The sequence below is a fragment of the Seriola aureovittata genome, chromosome 13 (assembly GCF_021018895.1).
Source record: "Seriola aureovittata isolate HTS-2021-v1 ecotype China chromosome 13, ASM2101889v1, whole genome shotgun sequence".
NCBI lineage: Eukaryota > Metazoa > Chordata > Actinopteri > Carangiformes > Carangidae > Seriola > Seriola aureovittata.
The window spans coordinates 25,184,553-25,208,869 of NC_079376.1; the positions used below are offsets into that span (position 1 = coordinate 25,184,553).

The following is a 24,317-nucleotide window of genomic DNA, read 5'->3' on the forward strand; positions in this document are numbered from 1 at the left end:
AATATAGCGTATTTCACCAAATCCTGCAAGGTTGGATGGTGGGTCCAGGTGGGCGGGGCTTGGGGTGGTGACTGCTTTGTTGTGACATCACAAAGTTCCAGAAGTCCTGACGGCTGGTTTTAAGGCTCAGTTTGTGAATACAGGCTGTGTGCATTTCTCTGTGGACTGGGGCTTTGATACTTTCACAGTATTAATATAGAACCTAGACCTGCTTTATAATCAAACAACACATGTGCATCTACCTTCATACCATATGGACCTTTAAAACCTTTAAAATAAATTGAGCCTTTAAAACATAAAAAGTGTATAAAAACTCCTTTCATTGTTTTTTTTTTCTTCACGTCTTTAGACCTTTCACTGTGATAAGCCAATTATGTTGTCACCATTGGACAACATCATATTCTTGTTTGCTATATCAGTCTGAATGTGCACTAAAAGATGACATCCATGGCAAAAGCTAGATAATCAAAATGGATAGCTGCTTAGCAACAGGAAGAATTAAAAGGACATAGAGTCAACAGACAGACGGTGAATCTACAAATGATCTCTCCTCCATCAAAAAACAAAGAAAAATGTATTCCTACATGTTTCCCGTACTTACGAATGTGTGCCGCCAGCATTTGTGAGATGGGTGGGGTGAGTGGGCCGTGAGTTGAAAAAGGATGGGAACCGCTGCCATTGAGTGTAAAATAGTGTGGCTGCATTAAAATAGAGTTCATTTACTTTCGGAGATGTGTGGTGAATGTGAGGCGTCTGTGTTTCAGACTCTTCTGTTATTACTGCCAAGTTTGACACATTAAAGCTTCCAGGAAAATCCGTATTCCCTGGTTATATTTACCACTTGGTGAACTACATTTGCAAGTCAAAAATGGTAATTAGGTGAGTGACTGTCCTTGCTGTCCATCTGTGTCCTGGCTGGATCTCTGGTCTCTGTTCGCGGAGGCACTCAGCATCTCATCAGGCTCCATAACTCAGACTTTACACCAGCAGCAGAGGAGGAGGAGGCTCTGAGTGTATCGCAATCGTGTGCACAACACATCACTATGCAGTAGGAAAAACAACACTCAGCGGGGGCTGTTCAATTCCCTTATATCCTCCCAGGGCGAACAGCAGATCTGTGTCCAACACCCCCTCAACACCCCACCCCACACACACACACACACACACACACAGCCGCAGCCCACCCCGGCCCCCGGAGGGTAGCATAGCAGCTAATCTGTCAGTCCTCTCTGCAGGACTTCTCCTTTATTATGAGATAGACTTTTACAAGAATACCGTCATCATATGTGGCACTCACCTCGCAGGTGAAGTGACACATTCTCACACAGCAGTGTCAGTCACTAACTGGCTCCTCATTTATCACTGACATCCAGACATTTCTATCACACAGCAAGAACCTGCAGCAGAATCTACTGGAGCTCTGATGATATCAGTGAACATTTCAGTCAGGTTCTCATTTTTTATATCATGAGCATATGTAACACTAAATTTAAACAGAGGCAGTTACACCTGCCCAACTGCACTAAGACCTCACTAAAATCAGAGAGATTATCATGTTATTAAGTCGCTTTCATGATCACGTGGTTTGTGTTTCTGTGTTATAGTGAGATATTTCATTGTATTAAGTCTATACTTAAATTGGTTGGACACAACATTCGAATAATGTGTCAGTATAACAGACTTTAATTTGGTTATATAAACTACAGCCTCCAAAACAGCTGTCAAATCAACACCTCTCTGAAAAGTGTTTCCTTCATAATAATAATAACTTTTATTTACATAGTACTTATCATAACCAGAGATTACAAAGTGCTTCACAAGTTTAAAATAACAAAACAAGCAACAAACTTAAACAAACAACCTCTCTGCTTAAAACATGTCACTTATATTAAATATTAAAATCTAATGTTGTAATGATAAGAAATGAAGTTTCTTACTTTGCTTTCATCAAATACAAATTGTGTCATTTCCTCAGTGAGTTCCTTCTGTGAGAACATCTTCCTCATTCTTCTTTGATTCACGTAACTGATACTGAAACTGCATAATTGCACTGCAATTAGTAGAATAGTAGAGGTCTTAACAAGCTGATGAGTTGCAGAGACTGATTCCCTTTTGCGTCAGTATTTCACATATGTTCAGTCCCATCACTGCCTGTGTCGTACAGAGGTCAGATCTCTGTGAGAACTGACAGAGGCACCAGAGGAAATCACCAAACTCCACTCAGCTCTGTGAGTAAAACTTCAGTCGCTCACCTCATCAAATCTTTAACAAGACGCACTAGGAATCACAATTTCAATGTCCTGAATGTGACAAAATCATAACCTGCTGAAAGAACCAGCCTTTAATGTGATGGAGACAAAGGCACAGCCGGTGTGGGGATATAAAAATATGACAAATGTAAATCACAGTGAAGGGGCGACTTTAGTTTTAAATACAGAGGGGCCAGCCTACAGACCTCAGTCTCGACTGGTTGCTGTGAAAGCTGAACCCCCCCCCCCCCCCCCCCCCCCCCCCCCAGACTTTTTACCACTAGTGAAATGTCACAGTATGTTAAGGTAATGGACCCAAGCGCTGCCCACATTACATTTGTTTCAAGAGGCTGCCATTCTTGGGGTGTGCACAGTATATACACAGCCACCCAGTAAATAATTCAGCAATCAGTGAGTCTGAAAATTAATTTGGGATCTGCTGGGTGAGACTTGTTGACACAGAGAGCGGCTAGAGAGCCAATCAGTCTCACAAAAAGACAATTACCAAATGTAAATACTGGACACTTGACACGTGAATGGGCACTGTGTGTGTGTGTGTGTGTGTGTGTGTGTATGTGTGTTTTGCAAAAGCAAATTCAATCCTCAGACTATACTGACATCAAATGGCCGCTTGTAGGAATTTCACCATGTAGGAGCTGAGTCTCCTCATGTGGTCAGGATCACTGCGAGCTCCTGTGGGGTTTCTGCAGCAGCAACTATCACTGATAGGAAATAGACTTGAGAGCGACGTTATGTAGCTGTAGGTGTCAGTTTCCTGCAGAAGTGCCCCAGGTAATTTTTCACATACAGTTCATACCTCTCGTATCTTTCGGTGTGGCTACTGTTGGAACATTCAGTACCAACAAAGGCAGCAGGTTTGTCAGGGAATTCCCAGTGAATGAATGCTGTTGTAATGTTTATGTGATGTTATAATAACCAAACAGTTCCATCATGAACAGCCTCTGGTCACAGTGGAGAGGAAAAACACCTTCTAACAGAACTGGACCGGCTGGGTGGAGAGGAGAAAGAGGGGGGAGAGAGGAGGAATAGGAGGGAGAGAGGAGGAGAGAGGTTTTCATCAACTTCACGTACTGAAGTTGTAAAACGAGTTTGTCAGCACATTCTCTTAAGCTCTTCACGCCTTCTATCTGTAAGCTCGGAAAAAAGACAGTTGAACTTGAGCTGATAGGCTACTTAGTTCAGCCAAGAAGGTTAGTCACATGCAGATTACTATATGTGGACACCTGAACTTCACACCCAGGGTCCGAAATTATATCAATATCACTTATCTGCTAATATTTTTTAGTTTTTTGTTCAACTTGAATATCTAGAAGAGCAGGTCCTGTTTGTCTGTGGTCATCAGGTTCACTCCTACAGCTGTGGCATATATAGGAATCAATCTGCAGAAACTCTGTCATACATATTGCTGACACTCAAGGTGAAAGCAAAGAAACACTGGTCGACTGAAAAGAAGACTGAACACAAGTCCACCACTGTATCAAATATAGAAAAGGGGCGACAATGGGTTGTATAGGAACAGTAGCATTTTAAGATGTAGTACAAAGCTGTGTTCTCCAGGTTGGTTTGCTTTAGGTGCATTAGGGTTGCAGACTTCTCTCTCTTAAGATTTTCTCTTTGCATCTGCATTTTATTAAGTTAAACTTGGGCCTGTTTAGTCATATACATCAATAATATTCATTCTCTTTGTATTTTCAAATCCCTCCTCACTAAACTTACCCACTATGTTTAACTCCAACACCAGCCTTTAATCATGTATTTTTATGTATGTTTTATCTATTTTGTATTCTATGCCTTGTTTTAACTGTGTGTTATAAGGCGCCCTTGAGTGCATTGAAAGGCGCCTACACATAAAATCTATTGTTATTATTTTTAATATTGTTATTATTATTAGGATTTTTATATTGCAATGGAGCAGTAACTGCACTGTAGTTTTATTTCTCAGTAAATAAACAGTAACATGCTGCACACACATTAATGTATCAACAACTACTGATAATAATGTTAAAATATAAAATATTATTAAAAGTTAGTTCCAAGCAAATAATTTGATTGGACTGGAGTCATTCCATGAGTGCTGATGCGACTTTTAACTCTTGTATCACTCCGCCTCGCAGGTGTTCTATTAAGCGTTAATCAGCGTTACATTAACGGTCGTTATCTCTCTTAGATTGTAACAAACTTTGCAAAGATGAAAATATTTCCAGAAATAACATGTGTATTAAATCATGTCTGGTCGTCAGAGGAGGATGAAAGGGAGAAGCTTTCAGCGGACTCCTGAGGTAACATGTAGACAAAGCAGCAAGCAAGTGTGCACTGTGCAGGTCAGGAAAATGTGTATGTGTTGCTTAGCAACAGTCCAGTACCAGTCCAGTTGCAGAACTACTTGCGTCGTCAAATAAACGATAAACAAACAAATCATAATCTGCTGTTGCTTATTTAACTAATGTGGTAAATGCTTGTAGAACTGTTGTATAAAAGCAATAGAGGGAGTGATGTAATGAATATCAGCACAGCTGTGATTCAGACCAGACAATCACAGCCGTGCAGTACAACATCACTCCCTCGTGATATAGCTTCAATAACAGTCACAGAAAACATTTCACTACTTTTAGTGCTTTTACTGTTAAAACTTAGAGCACATTTTCCTCAAAATATACATTTATAACTTTACCATTCACAATGCAGGACCTTATCTTCTAGCCAACCATCTATCCAACGGATTGGGTGCTACCTATCATATCAGTGTTGTATTTGAACTTTACATTATTTATTTGTATCACTGTACTGACACTAGCTCCTGGTCTTCTTTCCTCCACTTTTTCTTCTATTTTTCATGCATCTTGTATTTCACTCTCAGGTGTTTTGGAAGCCTCATACATAGAATGTGTAACTTCCTGTCACTGCTTCACTGGGAGCTGCCACACATTCTACAAATGGCCGTTGGCTATCAGAACAACAACACAAGAAGTCACACTTCTTAATGCCTCGTTTTCTACACATTTTCCCTGTAGGTAAATAACTGAGAAGGTCATTTTAGGTATTTTGGCTCATCAGAAATAATGAATTACAGTAGTTTTTTTTAATAATCTTAAGTAGTAGTATTTAATTTACATTAAATCCATCTCAAGGCACCACCGTTAAAAATAGAAAGGATATCAATTCACTGATTCAGGCTCATGATCACTGTCAATTTGGAACTCCAAATTCAGATTCGAACCCATGGTCGCTGAGGTTAGGAACAAGTCCACGTGGTACTGACTGAGCTTTATTTCCCCTTTTACTGATTTAATTGTATGAGTGAGGTGTGGGTTGTATAAATTAAATTTGGGTTAATTACTTAGGTCATTAATTTTTGTTTCTTTTCTTTGGGTTCCTTTTGATTAGTGTCAACTTAATTTCCTTTGTTTTTCTTGTGTTAAATGATATTTTGAATTGTGTATTTTCTTTGAATTAGATATTTTGCGTTGATTTCTATTGGGCAGTTATCATTTGGATATTTAGAAGGTTTTTTTGTTCTTTGTACATCTGTTTTCTAGGTTGTTTATTTCTTTTGTTCTGAGTTGCAACTCCCCTAATTATATTTTATCAGTGTTTCAGTTGTCGGAGGCCGGTGGTGGTGGCTGGCGGTGTCGGTGACTGGTGGTGGTGTCCCCTCATTTGATGTGCTGCGCTCCCTGTTGTTGGTTACTTCAAAGTGTGTGTGTGTGGGAGATTTATTTCTATTCATTTCTTTTGGGTGAACCACTCCCCGTTCACTAATACCTGTCCACCTGGTAAGCCTCTGCTCCTGACTAGTTGCCCTTTTTGTGTGAATGATTTTCATTAATAGTTATTTTAACTGATTGTAATAAAAGATATATTTTTATACCTTGAACCACGTCTTGTGCCAAGTGAATAGAGCGAACCTGTGTGTGTCCAGTAGTTAAAACCAAAATTCCCTGGGTGAAATTCCCAGGGTGGCGTTGTTGTGTAAATTTCTCGAACATATTTGACATCTGTTAGTGTGAGCATCCACCCTACCCTCGCCACACTTATTTTAAGCATTCCAACTTCATTATAGTTGTATATGTTAATCAAACAGGAATTCTTTGGCCCAGAGGACAACCTACCTTCACCCTGCCGGAGTAAACATCCTGACCAGGCCAAACGTGAAAAGGTAAGTATTTTTTACGTTTCTTTTATTGCTTTCAGGGATACTTATATATTTATTTATTTGGTTTTAGTATTTTGTTTAGTGGTATTTCACTGGTTTTAGTTCCTTTTATTGCTTTTAGTTTGTGGTGCCTTCACCATGTCAGCCAACCATGCTGGCATGCGGAGGCTTGACTTCTCCAGGAAGCGAATCCAAAAAAACCATGAGATTTACGGCAAACGACTTGAATTGTATTTTGACTTTGCAACTGAATAAAAGGTTTTGATGTAAGTTTTCAATCTGATGCAGCTCTAAGAGAATTTTGGATTAGATTAGAAAAGGTGAAACCCCAGTTTTCTGTTTTCAGTGTGGAGAAACTGGCTGATAATGCTTTGAAAACAGTTATTGTCAGGATGTTCAATGAGACAGTGAATGCAGATGACATTTGTATTTGACTGGGGAGATTCTGCACCGTTAAAGGCCAGGCTACCAAAGTGAGAGATGAGGATGGCATTTGGAATTGCACTTGGAAGGTCCCCATTCAACAATGGCAGGACCCTCAAGGCTTCCAGGGCCTGAAACATCTGCCATCCATGATAGTTCTGGGTGAAAACAGGGGCTACATCCACTACCAGGGTCAGCCCAAGCTCTGCTGCAAGTGGTGTGAGCATGGGCACCTGGTAGAAGCTTGCAAGCAGGTATTTTGCAGAAAGTGCAATCTCTGTGGAGAGTTGAACCACCTCTTCAGAGATTGCCCAAAGTCTTTTGCCAACAAACTAAAGGCAGCAAGGATAAATGAACCAAATGAAGCACCCAGAGAGAAGGTTGAAGAGGCTGGGCAGGAAAATTCAAATCTGCTGCCAAATCCTGTGATTGGAGAAGAAGGATCAGGTGAGGTGGGAGAGGGGGAGGGCCCTGCAACAGCCCCATCAATGGAAAGTGGTGAAGAGGATGGGGTGATGCAGGAAGAGGGCGGAGCTGGTAAAATAAGTGATGAAGACCAATCACAAGATGACAGAGAGGATGTCCCACATGCTAGGGAAAGCACCATTGGTTTTAGGGGGTGATTTTAACTGCATTTTAAGTAGAAAAGACAGGAAAAGAGCACGGGGAGATTTTAAAGTTGATAAAACGTTGGTTTTATTGCAGGGCATATGCAGGAATTTTATACTTCAGGACTGTTTTAAAACCATGCATCCCAGAGAGGTTCAGTGGTGACAGTACCAGAGCCTCTTGCATAGATTATGTTTTTACACAGGATTGCCCACCAACTTATGCTAGATTGACCCCCGTTTTCTTCTCTGATCACCAGATGCTCTCCTGCCCCTTTTCTTTTTTTTTAGAATTTTTTTGGGGCTTTTTGGGACAGTAGAGAGACAGGAATTGGGGAGGCAGAGAGAGGGGGAATGGGCGGTCCGAAGCGGGAGTCAAACCAGGGGCTGGCTGTAGCGAGGACTGTATATGGTGTGCCTGCGTAACCCACTGTGCTACGCGAAGCCCCCTCCTGCCCCAATCTCTTCAGGTGTGACATCAGGAAGTGGTCTGTGGAAACTCAACTGTTCCCTGTTAGAAGATCAGGGCTTAGTCAGTGAATACAGGGAGCAGTATCAGGAGTTGAGTCCTTCAAGACTTGTATGATACACAAGCACACTGGTAGGAAATGGTGAAGGAAAAGACCCAGACTTTTTTTTAGACAGGCAGGGAAAAGAAAATATGATAGGGAAAAGAGGTGCATGATGGGACTGCGGAAGCGACTACAGCGCTATTTTAAACTAAATCAGCAAGGGATGGATTTTAACGAAGAAATCAAACAAGTCAAAACAGAGATGTCAATATCGGCAGAAATTATAAGCAAGGGTGTCATTTTAAGAAGCAGGGAATGGGAAATAGAGGAGGGTGAAAAGTGCACAAGGTATTTTTTTAAGAAGATTATGAACAAATTTAATTATTAAAATTTAAAAATTTAAAGTAAATGGGTGCACAACTGACAAAATAGAAGAAATGAAACAGATTGTCGAAGAATTATATGGGGAAATTTATAAAGAAAAGCCTGTTAAAATGGACACCGTGTCTGAAGTTTTGAAATCCATTGACAAAAGAGTAAGCGACAGTGTGCTTTTAACCCAAGATTTCACTATTTTAGAGCTAAATAAATGTATTAGAAATTTTAAGAAAGGGAAGTCCCCAGGACAAGACGGACTTCCCTTAAAATTTTATTTGACATTTTAGCACCTGACTTACATAACGTTTTTATGGATTTCTAAAGACTAGACCGACTTCCTGACAGCTTTAGAGTAGGGATAGTGACTCTTCTTCACAAGAACAAAGACAAGACTGACCTGATGATCTGGAGACCTATCACACTTTTAAACTTTGACTGCAAACTTTTTAGCATCACTTATGTCCTTGCTTTTAAAAGAGCTGATTCACCCGGATCAAAGCTGTGCCATCCCGGGGAGGACGATCACCGACAGCCTCGTACTGATCAGAGACACCATCTGTTATGCGAGAGACAGAAACATCCAGCTAGTAGTCATAAATTTAGACTTTGAGAAAGCTTTTGATGGGGTCTCGCACCAGTACTTTTTTTCCAGGTACTGCAAAAAATGGGGATCCCAGAAAGGTTATAGCTTGGGTGGGATTGCTGTATCGGGGCATTACCAGCAAATTCATGATTAACGGGCATCTGACAAAAGCAGTCGCTATCAACTGCAGTGTCCGCCAGGATTGCCCGTTATCCGCTTTCCTCTACATAACATGTATATGTGGCGAGAGGGGTTTAGTAAGGAATAGAATGAATTAATGCGTTTCTTTTTAGTGCTACACGACAACGCCACCTGGGGGAATTTCGCCACCAGGAAATTAGTTAAGGACGCAGGTCCGAATGCACTCAGACAATAGACTCAGAACGTAAATTTAAGATATAGAAAAAATATATTTTTATTTTATATTCAATTATTTAAAAAACGATTAAACAATTCAACAATGACATTAGCTTTTTCAATGCTGCAACACTTTAACCACAGATACTCTTCACAACAGGTACTTTAGCACATGAGTGGTGGACGTTTTGAAAAGAAAAAGAAAGAAAACAATCACCAAAATATTTATCAAATAAATCAATCAAATCAAAATATGTGAACAAGAGAACAAAACCAACACAAGAAAACAAAAGCAAATCATTTAGTAATACACTCAAAAAAAAAGAAACATGCAAACTCAATCAAAAGGAAATTAATCAGAATCCCCAACTACATATGATTGACACAGATGATTGATAACTTGTTCAGTATACAGTGACAATGAAAAACAGCAAATTACAGCGCGTCACTGAAGTTGATCATCAACGAGGCAGGGGAATAAAACAGACCCGTGGCGATATCACAGCCACGACCAGATGTGAGCAAACTTCACAAGACACAGACAAGACAGCAGTAGAGTCCCGGTGCAGCAGGGCGTAGAGCCAGGGAATGGCGCACCGCAACACGCACTGAATGGAGCACCGGCGCACGGCCCAGGCCCGAACGTGTCACGGAGCATCAACACAGCTCCCGCCAGAGAGGAGAGGAAGAGCAGCGGTTAAACGCTGAGGAGAGTGAACCAAACAGGACGGGCCAACAGCACGGACAACTCCGGTTCCTCACAGCCAGCAGACCAACCCACTGCAAGAGCAGGTGTCATGCCCAGAGACCGCAAGATACCCCAATACCACCAAGCGAGACGGACTTACAATTTCGGAGCGGTGGAGAAGATCCAGCACATCAGCCACGCCAACCGTCACACGGTTCAGACCGCACGCAGCGCCACACCACACATGAACGCCAGCTTCGAGGGAGACGAGAGCGAACTGAACAAAGAAACACCAGAACACAGCTATAGTGCTGGCGGCTCCACCCCTCAATCAGCAAAGGACCCACACCTGATGTGGATCAAGCAAGACCATCCTGCTACATATAGAACCGCTGGCGCAGATTTTGAGAAGGGACCAACAAATCAATGGGGTGGGAATTCCCGGGAGCGGGGGACTCAACACTAAATGTATTTTACATATGGATGATGTGAACATTTTATACACTGACCTTTTATCTGTCAACAGGACGCTGGACTTGACTGACTGGTTTGGGCGGGCTTCTGGGTCAAAACTAAACAGGACCAAGACCCAAGCCCAAACCCCAAGACCAGAGCGGTGACACGATTCTGGATGGGTTCTTATCTCAGACGAATTAAGTTATACTTTTATCCCAACATTTTTAAAGCATTTTAACCTGGAGCAGGAGGAGTTGCATGTTTTAACCAAACATCGTTCTCTGATGTCTTTTGTGCAGGAGCAGGAACCAGTGAGTCCAGTGCGCTGGCTCGCAATCGGCAAGCAATTCCGTACTTGCCAGCAAGGGAGGTCCTTACACCACAACTGGTGCTGTATGGGGTGAGCCCGAAAACAATGAAAAAAGATGACTTCACCGAGTCGTAGCTCATCTTAGCCGCGATAATAGACGCCATGTGGACATCCAGAAACTTGCTGGTAAGAAAGCACATGCAGATTCCCCCCCCGTGGCTGTGATCCGGATGGCTTTTGGCGGCAGGCCTAGGACACAGCCACAAAGATGGCGTCGCCTCTGTGCCCATTCGGATGAAGGAGCCGGAGCCACAAATGAAAAGGTCAAAGCAGCGGCAGCCAGGCTCTCCGGGTGTGGCAGGTGGGAAGGAGCAACATGGCGTGGATCTCCTCTGAGCACCACGACAGGATCCCGAGAGAGATCGTGTTCGGGGGAGCGGAACGAGCGGCCGTTTGTAGGGTGTCACCCTGCTACTGCACAAACACAATCGACATGGAAGACATCATTTTAACCAATGCACTCCCTTTTAAAGACTGTTAACACAGACACTCTTCATTATTAACGTCAATATGAAATACCTTTTTTTTTTTTAACCTTGATTGACAACTTTAATTTTTATCTGTAAAGCCTTTTAAAACAATTGTTCTTATTGTTTTAAAATGGTTTTACTGATTACAGCAATTTATATATCTGTTGTACATTAAAGAATTGTATCTGTTTACATTTGAATTGTGTGGAAATGAGATTTAAACTTTTTCAAAAGAAAAGAAAACCTCTGTTCTTATCAGTTTAATATCTGATATGTCCTCTATACGAGGACAAACATATTAAAGTGATTTTTCAAAACTGGGAGCCGAAAAAAGGGGCTTGCTCCGTTCGCTCCACGCATCGACCCGGCATTGCAGTGCCGCCAGGTACGGTGCAACCTTCTCTCGCCTTGTGGAAAACCAAGCAATGACACTAACAGAGTTTCACATGACACTTTGTCGTTGGCTCAAAGAAAGGAAGTCAGCTCTTCCTACAGTTTTTTACCCATTATGATCATGCAAAACCACTCTACGGACATGACCGAATCAATAACAGCATTGTTGATGGGTCATGGTACTGGCAAAAAATTTCTTCTTTAAAGGTTGGAAGACACCAACTTCACGGTGCTTCATAAACCGCTTGCATTGACTTGTTTTGGTTAATCACCTGGAGAACCCAGAATTGGAAAAAGTTCAAAAGGTCAACATAAATGGGAAGACTGGTAGAGTCACTTTTTGAAACATCTGGACCCAACCTGACCACATTTTTCTATCGCTGTATATATGTGACTATGTCTAGCTGGGTTTTTAAGCATTGTTGTTGGTTTGACTTAAATGTTGATATTGAAATGTGTTCAAAAATATAACACACACACACACAAAAAAAAAAAAAAACTTTACATGGCTCTCTTTTTGCTCTGTTTTTATATCAACTTTACTAAATATGTATTGATTCACATTTCCAGCAACTCAGGTTATGGGAAGATTAAGAGTTGGTTCATCAAGATAAACAGCGGGTTACACTAATTTTCCAGTCAGGTACCATTAAATCATTACAGAAGAAGTGGATGCAACAAGGTAACAAAATTAAATGAGCACCAAAGTTCAAAAGCTGAAAAACAATGTAGAGAACAAAACAAGAAACGTGACATTTCTATTGTTCAAGCCTCATTATTACTCCACAAAAAAAAGTATTCAACAACACCAACTGGCACACTCGGTGCAATAGCAGATGAAGGCTCATATGGTGTCAATAAGTACAGGTTTCAGAGGAATGTTAATTGAACAACAAAATAAAGCAAAAGTAACCCAAGTAAAATCGTATGATTTTAGAGTGGAAGCTGCTAGACCTTTTCTCATGTAAAAACCTGGCTGAATCTGTATACTTTTCATACAGCTCCCTGCTTAATACACAGCTAGAAGGTTGAGAGGAGGGAGAGAGAAAAAGAAAGAGAACATATGTCACTTCAAGCTCAGGGATCCTCGAGGCAAAGTCAAGAGGTTAAATCCACGAGGTAATATTCACATCTTGAGGGCGACATTTTGTGTTGGTTATCAAAAAGGTCGGTTAAATAAAAGGATGGATTATAATTATATAAGTTTGTAAGTATCTAATATACATTTCAAAACTTCAAGTACAAGCAGAACTTATGTTTGTGTGGAGTGTTTGTTTCTGATGAGTAAATTATCTTCAGCTGTTCTCCAGATCTTGATAACTTTATGCCACTGCATTTATTTACAGCCATCCACCAAACTGAGGAGTCCAGTGCATCGGGGGAACACGTCCTGACTGTGATATTAATTTGTGCCCATCTCTTTTCAAGACCACAAAAGTGGAACACCATGACCGACCCAGACAATAATTGAGAGTCAGATGGTGATTTAGATTTTTCTCGGCGTTCCTCTCAACCTGGGTCCAAGGAGAGAGTTTATCAGAGTGTCCTGGATGTCAGACTCCACCAGCCTGATATTTGTCATGAAACATCAAAGTATGCTCAGAAAATCATGAAGGGCAACAGACAACAACACTGCATACTACAGTTATCAAAGCATTTGAAAAAAGAGAACAGTGTAACAAACGCAGGAAAGACCCAAGAATGCAGGCTTGATCCAGCAGAGAAAACCAGGCAAAGGTCAGTAGATGGTAAATCAGTCCACTCTGGCAAAAGTACAAAAATCCACAAAGCCAAGGTCTAAATTCAAAACTGGTCAAAACTATAATGGCTTACTAGGGAAAAACACAAATAATTGCTGGAACGCTGATGCAAAGGACAAGATGAACTGGCGAGGGAGAGGAAGCGAACACACACACTAATCACTCTAGGGAAGGGGAGACAACGAGACACAGGTGCAGCGCATGAGGGCTGGGCAGGTAATCAGACAGGTGGGCAGGAAGTAAAGAGACCTGGAACGAGACAACAGGTGAGTATCAAAATAAAACAGGACACACAAGACTTGAAACACTAGGGAATAATGATTAAAAGCTTAACCAGCAGGACGGGGCGTGACAAACAGCCCATGAGCCTAGTTGAATGTTTAGGCAAACTTTAGACTGTGAATTCTCTGCAGCAATTATTTGCGTTACAAATTACATCTGGTTACAGCTAAGGTGTCTTTAACATTTTTGCACTACAGGTTTCGGCAGTAGGTACGTTGTTTTTCCTATTTATACTGATTTGATTTAAGATACACATTGAGTTTACTTGTAATGAAATGGGAGACAGGCATAACCGTCCTGAAGGGGACATGACCTCTTAATCTAGCGCTATTATCAGGTCAATCTTTCAACCATACTTACAAAGCTAATGTCATTCCCATCAGTCTAAACTGTAGCCTTCTTTGTTCTTAGTGTTGATTAGCAAATGTTAGCATGCTAACAGCATTTTCATTGTGAGCATGTTAGCATGCTGACATTAGGATTTAGTTCAAAGCATCACTGTAGCTTCTCACAGTCACCAGCATGTCTGTAGACTTAGTTATGTTAAAAAACATGTAACTTTAAAAATGTCCAAAGAGCTATGTTACTTTTGTTGAGTTGTTTTCGTACATTATCCTGAATGTTTCCATCAATTTTCAAACTTAATGTAATCTGATCATGGCAACGGTCTATTTCATTAGGTCACCTGTCAATGACATCATATCCTCTGTGATCATGTGTCAGTGTGTTTGTCTGACAGAAGCTCAACACTGACTTTTATCTAGTTTTAAGCCACATACACTTTTTACACCTTGGTGGTTTTCAGCTCTATATTTGACCCAGATGAAGGATTTTAGTCGTCGGACGTCTGGATCTGAAGTTATCAGAGAAACAAGCTGAGGAAACATTAGACAGCTCAGCTCCCAGCTGCTGGAGACGTCCTGTCCTGTGTCACTGAAGCGCGTTGGTTCCTTTATTAAGTGATAACAAAACAAGGGAAGACAATTGTAACAATAGTGAGATAGATTGGACCAAACAACCAATCAAGATGTAAGAGAAAAACAAAAATAATAAGAAAAAAAAGGAAAAATAATCATATTTGCAGAGGATATCTAGTTAAAAGTGTAAGTGTGTGTGTGTGTGTGTGTGTGAGACAGAATAAATAGAATGGCATTGAGGTTGTGCATGTATGAGCATACAACACACATAAACACACAATATCAACCTGTACTTGCTCATAATCATAATACAAGAAAAAAAGAAAGAAGGAGGAGCTTGTGTATATGGTTGGGGACAGGGTTGGTTGGGGGCCCACAGCAGGGACAGGTACCAGAGCCGGCCATCAGCGGGGCAAGTCCAGGGATTGGGCGGCTGAACAGTGGAGAGAGAGGCTGGACTGTAACAGAGAGGTTTTTTGGTTTATTTTTCAGGTTGATTGTGGAGAGGGGTGAGAGTGTCTCAGATCCTGGGGAGGAGGGTCTGCCTTTCCTATCATCACCCCTCTGTTGTTATTTGTGATGAAGACCCATGCAGCACCAGCACCTAATCCCCATGTACAGCACACAGTACCTATAGGCAGCCCCGGTGAACACACCGGACCAGGGCCCACACCACTGTTCCTGCCATGGATGAGAGGTTGTGAACTGAATATGTTTGTGTTGAATCACTGATTTTTAACATGAAACTGCTCTATTCAATGTTTTCTACTGGTTATAATCCGCTGGTCTGTTTGCTGTGGAGAGGAGGACACCTCTGTGGATAATTCAGCTGCTGGTAAAAACCTGCTGAACCACTCACACTGAAGGAATCCTAAAGCTGACGGCAGTGGTGGTGAAGACAAGAACTCCCATGATCCCATCACGCTTCACATCGACATCGCCAAACCCTGTCTTCCGTTATTGTTTTGATTGAGAGACTCCTAGCAGATGTAGATTCTCATTTCTGTTGTAAACAGTAGTTTTATTCATTTCAATCTCCTTCCACTCAACTCACACAAAAGAGGGGTCACTTCCAGAAATACTATAGATAACGTTTAATGTAATTGTAGTGTGAAAAATCTCAGGCTTCATCTAAACATTCCTACTCTCTAAACAACCAGGAAATAGGAAGTTAAAAACAGATTTGTTCCCGTTACCAAGCCTAACAGTTTCAGACTTGTCATGAAGATAAACTACTCTTCTCCTCTTTAGCATAACAATAGCTGCTTGCAATCACTTCACAAAATGTGGCACACAAACCTGCCAGAACCGGAGTTTCATGTTTAAACTTGTTGACAAACATCCAACTTGTAATGAACGGTTCCAGTTTCCTAACTTTGCAGTTGGTGAATGATCAAGAGTGTGACGTTTTCTTTTTAATGTGGGACAGACCAGCTTGTTCATTAACACTAGTTGTTTTCTATTATTCTCTATATTCTCATTATAGAACAAAAATGGCGTCTACAGTGTATGATGGAATGCTTCACATTTTTTTTTGTGGTATGAGCTGATTTCTATACATGAAACATCTACATTAATGTCAAGTATTTAAATGTGATTTAACACATGCACAGCTGACTGCAGAGTGACTACATTAAAAAAAAAAAAACACACACACTGTACTTCCTTGTGCTCAGAAATTCCAGTAGACAGCAGAGAGACAGAGGGAACGCCCTGCAGAGGTAAGACAGGTTAAAGTGATCGTACATCACAAGACACACAGCGGAGTCTGATCCTCTCAGCTGTGCAACATGAGCAGGAAAAACTATCTAGGTAAGAGTCAACTGTTATTTTCAGTGTCATTATTTATTTTCAGTTTGTTAGTCATTTATATTTTAGTTTAATTAACACATCCTTCGGGATTGTTACAGTTTAGACAGTGAATTATGAAGCTGAAGAACAAGCGTGAATTAATTGGTGTTTAAGGGTTAGAAAGGTTAAAATATGAGATGGAATATATTTAATTTTTCTTGGTTAGTAATGTAAATTTACAATTTGAAATTCACTTATAGTGCAGTTACTGTAATGGTCCAAGACATGTCAGGTTGATGCAGGGGCATCAGTTGTCATATTTACACACAGTGTGCCTTAAGCTGGTTTGCTAATGTTAGCGTTAGAAATCACAAATCAATCTGTTGATTCAAATCACCGTCCAGTTCAACTGACTGTTCATATTCACTTCGGTACTTACAGCAGTAAGTGAACACATCACTATTCACATGGCCTGATATACAGCTCTAGTTCTGACTGACTTCAGTTCAGTACTACATTCTGTCTGTTTGTTGACCTAGTTGTTACGTTCAGCACAAAACGTGGCCTGTACAAGTCTGTATGTAAAGAGGACAGTGTAAAGGTGCCATCATCGGAGGTATCATCAGGTATCATATTCAAAGTCCTACAAAGATTGTTACAGGAAATCAAATGATGGACGGACAAACATGTAGGTTTGTATGTTTGCAACCTGCTGATGGATCAATTTTAAAAGAAATCTCAAGAAGGTGTAAACACTGTGCCTGCAGGAACTAAGCAATGAGGCGCTCAGACATTACACAGGACTGGATCTACTGGGATCTCCAGCACAGCCTTGAAACACAAACACTATCATCATCTCTCAAACTGTGATAAACAGACTGATCACAACTATTGGTTATGATCTTTCTTGTATGTTGCAATGTTTTGACTGCAGATCCAGTCAGAGGGCTGATCACCTAGATGACACAATTTTACAACTCTACAAAACTCATGAATCGTTCGTGTGTGTGTGTGTGTGTGTGTGTGTGTGTGTGTGTGTGTGGGTGTGTTGTTTCAAATGGACTTCAAACTTAAAGGCTGCTGATTCCAGGTGGAAGAAAGAGTTCAGTGCAGCTTAAATCAATTCACTTTCACAATTCTGGGTCAGTTGTAGCTGATTTCAAACTCTATGGCGCCGTGACGTTGCTGCTGGAACAGCAAAGCATTTTGAAATAACAGACAAAACCTGATTTCTCAGGAACAAAGTTGAAATAATTAAAACTGGATCATTACATCATCTGTGGGAGTCCTGCTTTTCCATTCTGATAGCCTTCGAGTGATTAATTGCTAAAACTATACATACTGAAGACGATATTTTAATTAACTTTTATTTATAATTTAAAATTTGAAATCAAAAGTGCTTGTACCTGTTCTGAACAGCTCCGGAGTCAAAGGGTAGGGATAATATAATTTCAATAAGAGGTTTTGTGACAGTCTCTCCTGGACCACATTCAAACTGAAGCACATTTAAAGTGACATATTTATACAAAAAGTTACAAAAGACAGCTGAGATAGGAGTTCACTCCCTGGCCCCTGGAGAGTTACAGAAATGGTTGGACACAGCCCCTCCAATCCAACGTGTTAAAGGTGTGAATGAAGGGGTTTTCTGAAGATGGAGGACACTGGCCCATTAACCTTTCATTTGCTAATTTAGAGAATGTGTTTTTTCTAAGTGTATTTCCATTTACACCATCATGACACTGAGCAGAAACAGTTGTTGGACTTGTTGGCAATCAGTCTTTACAGACCTGTTGGACTACATGAAAAATGCACTGTCATCAAGGTAAACAAAGGTTGTTTATCAGAGACTTACTGATGGCTCGGAGGATAAGTGCAGTTGTCTTGTGAGAGGTAACTCATCCATTTTCAAAAATGCAGTCAGTTGAGAGGTTTTTTCTTCCACACAGCCTCTAACACTGCAGCACTGTATGATGCGATGTATTTCTGTCTGACAGGGTTCGGAGATGCCTCAGATTCCAACGAAAGGAGGATCGTTCTCGTTGGGAAGACCGGAGTGGGGAAGAGCGCGGCAGGAAACACCATCCTGGGGAGGGAAGCATTTGAGTCAGAACTGTCTCCATCTTCCCTGACGTCTGAATGTCACAAAGCCAAGGGGAATGTTGGGGGTCGAAAGGTCGCGGTCATCGACACGCCGGGACTTTTTGACACCAATTTCTCCCAAGAAGAAGTTCTGAAGAAGATCAAGATGTGTATCTCTCTGTCTGCTCCTGGTCCTCACGCCTTCCTGGTGGTTCTTCAGCTGGGCAGGTTCACCCAGGAGGAGAAGGAAACCGTCAAGATGATTCAGACCACGTTTGGTGAAGATGCTGCTAAATACACGATGGTGTTGTTCACTCACGGAGACCAGCTGAGGAAGCACACCATTGAGGGCTATATTTCAGAAAGCGCCGAGCTGAAAGCCCTCGTTCGCAATTGCTTTGATCGACACGTCTTCAACAATGAAATCAAAGACCCTCAACAAACCAGTCAACTCCTGGACAAAATTGACAAGATGACGATGGCTAACGGTGGAAGCTACTACACCAACGAGATGTTCATGAAAGCAGAGGCGGCTATAGAGAAGGAGAAACAACGACTGCTGAAGGAGATGGAAGCACATAAGCAGAAAGAGCTGGATGAACTGAGAGCCAAATGCACACAAAAGGTGTACCGCAAGGAGGAGAGGCGGGTGCACATGCGATACGAGTACGAAGCCAGAGCTCGAGCCGAAAGGTCAAATGAGTTCGTCGGTGCTCCAGTGGTAGCCGTAGCGTCAATCTGTGGTGCTGCTGTTGGAGGTCTGCTTGGAATTGCAGCGGGTCCCATTGGTTTGGCAGTTGGAGTTGCAGCTGGCGCAGCTGTTGGAGCTGGCATTGGTGCTTTATCAGTGGCAGTCTCAGAGCGTTGCCACGTGCAGTAAGAGAGCGTACAAATAATAATGATCAGCAATTTCTGATTCTGGTAAACTCAGCACAAATAAGTTAAGGGTGATTCTCATAATCTCTTTTTGTTCATAACTGAAATTATTTTAGATGAAACAGAGCTAATCAGCTTGTATTATGCTGCATCTCTAACAATGTCTTGACTGTACACTAGTGTTATATATAAGTAAAATCATGTAATTAATTTGTCAATGTAATTAAATGTACTTACCATGATGGATTGTGATTGAATGATTGTATATCTGTAGCATCTAAATTAAATTATGTCAAACTGTAAATGTGGATTCTGTACATTGATTTCTTAAATTCATGCACAAATATATGTGAGACAGGTGAAACTGGCACAGCTCAGTAAAACAGGGAGGACTCATATACATGACCCAGAGACACAGTTAGAGGATCTTCACTGAAAGCTTAGCAAAGGTGAGGGGTGAAATCAATTGGTAGGCTGGACTCAGCGATAGGTAAACTGGAGTTCAGGTGAACGGACCAAAGGGGCAAAGGAAACGCCCACAGGCAGGAATTCAGAGAGGAAAAAGCTACAAGCAAGAAATGATAGACAATCTTGCAGGAAATGAATGAAGTGCTCTGGAACTAATGAAGGAAATAGGAACAGGTGAGCACCTGGGTGTGGGGAATCAGGTGACTGAAAAATATATATGCTTCATAGTTCTTGCTCATTCTCTAATCAATTTCATCCTCAGCCTTTCCCACTGTTGCCAGTCTTACGTTACAACAGCTCACTCTGTATTAAAGGTCAATATAGCATAAAAGTAGATGTCCATTTGATTATAAAGCAGGTCCAGGTTCTATATTAATACTGTGAAAGTATCAAAGCATCAGTCCACAGAGAAATGCACACAGCCTGTATTCGGAAACTGAGCCTTAAAACCAGCCGTCAGGACTTCTGGAACTTTGTGATGTCACAACAAAGATTTCTGAGTGTTTTACCTGAAATCTGCTATATTTTACATTGGACCCTTCAAAAAGCAAATCAGAAGACAGGATCAGAGCTTCCTCTCTCCCAATTGGCTGACCGACCTGTTGTTACTAGAGCTCCAGAGGGAAGCCTGAGAGAGGAGATGTAAAACTTCACTGAGATGGTTTTTGGTTCTTAAAACCATAAATAAATCTTCTTATGGATCAACGCTTCAAATAAAACACAGAGGAGGAAAAGATGGAGCTTTAAAGATAAGGCTACTTTACTCTATATAGTCAACAAATCCCAAAAGTGTCTCTCAACACTTACTGGTCTTGCTACCCACAGTGGCTCAATCACTTCCTAAAACTTCCTAAACAAAGTTTCTGAAACAGGAGGAGATGATGATGGATTAATTGGGGACTATTTTCAGCCGCAGATTAATCCACATTTGGTGCTATAGTGAGTATTTGTGGCAGCAGGACGGTGTGTGTGGGTCTGAGTCAAAGAAAACAAAACAACAGTGTGTGTGTGTTCATGGTGATGAAGCATCATGTCAGACAGTGCAACAGTGTGCCTCAAAAAACGGAGCTCAATGGCTCAGAGGAAGAAGATCAGGCTTTGGATTCATAAGACTTCTTAGTGGGATACATTCAATCCTGCATTGAAGTTTGGTGTTTTATACAGTGCCATCAGCAAAAGAATAAAAAGCTAAAAACAAAGATGTTACTGTGTTTTATCTCAACAGAATCCCGGAAGCAGAAGAAGAAGAGCGATGAACTCCGCATCATTTTGGTGGGGAAGACGGGAGCGGGGAAGAGTGCAGCAGGAAACACCATCTTAGGAAGAGAAGCGTTTCAGTCTGAACTGTCCTCTTCTTCATGGACATTTGAAGGCAAGAGAGCTGAGGGCGAGGTCAGAGGTCGGAAGGTGGTTGTCATCGACACCCCAGGGCTGTTTGATACTAATTTCACCCAAGAAGAAGTGTTGAAGAAGATCAAGACATGTGTCTCTCTGTCTGCTCCTGGTCCTCATGTCTTCCTGGTGGTTCTGAGGCTGGGCAGGTTCACCCAGGAGGAGAGAGACACAATCAAGATGATTCAAAGCACCTTTGGTGAGGAGGCAGTCAGATACTCACTGGTACTGTTCACACACGGTGACAAACTGAAGAAACAAACTATTGAAACTTTCCTCTCAAAGAGTGCAGAACTCAAAGAGCTCATTGAGGTTTGCTATGGGCGATATCATGTCTTCAACAACCAGGTGAACGACCACGAGCAGACCGATCAGCTCCTGGACAAGATTGTCAGAATGATTGGTGAGAATGAAGGACGGCACTACACGGCAAAGATGTTCAGGAAAGCAAAAAAGGCCTCAAAGATGGAGAGGAGAAGACTTTCAAAGGAGCTGAAGGAAGCGGAGCAGCAGAGGAGGAACGCCCTGAGGGCCGAGGTGGAAAGGGAAATGAATCTAACAGGAGAGTCAACGAAACACGGTAAATGTCTCCTGCAGTAGGACATGGAAGCATTCAGGTGAACTTGTCGCCTGCCTCTGAATAGTGAATAGATGGTTAATATATGCAGCTGCACTTTAGGACTCAAGGTCCTTTTATCCACTGAGTGAAGGCCACCTTCTGTAAAACCTGCATTCATCCAGCCATGTTTTTGTCCAACCACGTCTGCCCAGGATTTCTTTGTGCTCCAGTTAGTGTGACTGTATGTTTCATTGATGCATACAGATGTGGCTGAGAGGAGGACAGAGTGGAGGTGTGACATTTCTTACACAGAGTTTAGTATTGGGTTCACAAGTTACACAATATTATAAAAGTTCATACCACGTTTGGTCATGTTCTGGTCTTTCTGTGTACATGGCCAAAAGAATGTGGTCACCTGAACGTACAGTTAACACCAGTTAACCAGGAGTTTAGAGAAATTCCAAAATAAAAGTCCTACATTTGTACTTTAAAATAGCTGGAAAATCTCTAAATTGATAAAGTAAAAATAATTGATTTTCAGTGACAGTATCCTGAACTTATATAAGTCATTGTCAGGAATTATTTATTTAATGTTTTTCCATCATCCCTAAATCAAAAAGTAAAGCAATTCCCTTCACATTTAAGAGGGATTTTTAATTCATAGTGACATGTTTTTTACTCCCTGCGAATATAATCCTATTAATCTTATTTCCATATATATATTTCGTATATTTTTTTTTAATGTTAAAACCTTGATTTTATAATCAGACACAGTCATGCTAACTTTGCAAGTCCACCACAATTTGATGAATTGTACTGCGTGTGCCGTGCTTGGGTATCGATTTCATAACCTCTCTTCAGGTGAGGCTACTGCAACACTTGGCTTTGGAAATTGAGAAGAACCAAAATATGTGAATGAATTGTATCTCATGCACACGCAGGAGCGTTTCCAGCACTCACTCAGGGCTCTGTACTATTGCCCAATTTGAAATGTTTTCATTTCCCCTTCATTTAAAGTAAGGGATCTGGAAGACTGTATATTGTACATGTATGTATATTGTATGTTTTGATGTGTGTGTTTTATGTATTGTATTTTTAGATATAAAACTTCATCATGTTAACTTGGATGCCGGGTTGTTGCATCTTGAGCTCTTCCTATATTTATATTAAATTCTTGCCATTTTATTGGCTAGAAATTTGATGCCTCGTTTATATGAAATAAGTGTTTGTTAGCTGATGAGGGTAGAGATGGTGTTACACTCTGTAAATTCATTACATGTACTTCCATAATGTGTTGGGTAATTTGTTTGTTCATTCTCTGATGTTCTTTATGAACCGCAATGGCTGTACATAACAGAGTACTTCCGGTAGACAGTCGTAATGTGTTAGCCCTGAGATACACTGTCTACTACGGAGTGCTCTGCCTCTTATGCAGTGCATGCTGGGATACATTCCATCCCTTTGTAGCCTTGAGCAGGATCCACAGGTAAAGAGAGTGGGCTGATGGATGGATGAACTGTAGTGACAAGGCAAATTGGAGAATTGTCGGTTAAATGGAACAAACATGAATGTATGTAAATGTATTTCATGTCTGTGTAGATTTGTATAACATGTTTAGTAAATTTAATTTATATTTTTAATATTTCTCTTTTTATTGACTTTTAAAGAGAGAATGCAAACATTTTTTATTTTAAACACGAGGAGGAACAATCCAGATGAGGTTATAAATGGACAAAATAAAACAGAATATACATAAAAGACACTGGAATGTTCGTTTATGATGCATATTTATACAAAGTCTTTTCTGAAGGAGGAACTACAAATGTTTCCTGTCGCTCTCAAGTTACTTTATCCTCTGACTTCATCAGGGGCGTTAGCTCAGAACTAAAAATGATTTTGTTTGAAAGACAGTTTCCAGGATCAATTTTAATTGAAAATGAGGATAATCCAAAATATATGAATGTCATTTGCATCTTTGTTCCTGCAAGATCTGCAGCAGGCAGTTGGATTTGATAAGACGTTTCTTTTGTAGAAATACAAAAATAACAACGCTAAAATCTACTGCCGCTTCTCTTGTGAGGTGATCAGATTTTCCTCTCTGACATGCTTTGTTTTAACATAAATGTGTTAATTTCTTTATTATTGTACATTGACCCAGCTCAGCTGTAAATTCATCCTGCTCTTCTTAATGATGGAGGTATAATGTATAAGATGATGAATCATGTAAAGTAAACAGAAGCAGTGTAGTCAGTCTGCTGCTCCAACTGCAGCCAAACATTGTTTATGTGGACAGCAGTGACACCTGGTGGCGGTGTCCTGTATTGCACCTCATGGAGAGTATCCTATTGAAAGTGTGGTTAAGGTTTGTGTGAATCTTGGAAATGATTTATTCTCTAAATACATGTACCAATACTCCATATAATACTTTTGCGCATAAATGAAATATTGACAGAATGTTGGCAACATCTAATATAACAGCCAGGCGGTTCCTTGCATATATCTATCTTATGTTTGAAAATAAAATAGCAGTGG

At 40.9% G+C, this 24,317-nt stretch overlaps 2 protein-coding genes and 1 pseudogene across 2 annotated transcripts; all 3 read left to right on the forward strand.

Annotated features, from left to right (window-relative positions):
- The first annotated feature begins 11,487 nt into the window (after positions 1-11,487).
- Positions 11,488-11,669, forward strand: LOC130180810 (U2 spliceosomal RNA; annotated as a pseudogene).
- Positions 11,670-16,307: 4,638 nt separating this feature from the next.
- LOC130179741 (GTPase IMAP family member 9-like) lies at positions 16,308-19,670 on the forward strand. The gene is made up of 2 exons (XM_056392749.1): positions 16,308-16,432; positions 18,406-19,670. Exons 1-2 carry the CDS (start codon positions 16,411-16,413, stop codon positions 19,368-19,370), a joined length of 987 nt encoding a protein of 328 aa, XP_056248724.1. The 5' UTR covers positions 16,308-16,410; the 3' UTR covers positions 19,371-19,670.
- A 1,364-nt stretch (positions 19,671-21,034) lies between these two features.
- On the forward strand, positions 21,035-21,826 carry LOC130180415 (GTPase IMAP family member 9-like). The gene has a single exon (XM_056393922.1). It carries the CDS (start codon positions 21,035-21,037, stop codon positions 21,824-21,826), a length of 792 nt encoding a protein of 263 aa, XP_056249897.1.
- The last annotated feature ends 2,491 nt before the right edge of the window (positions 21,827-24,317 follow it).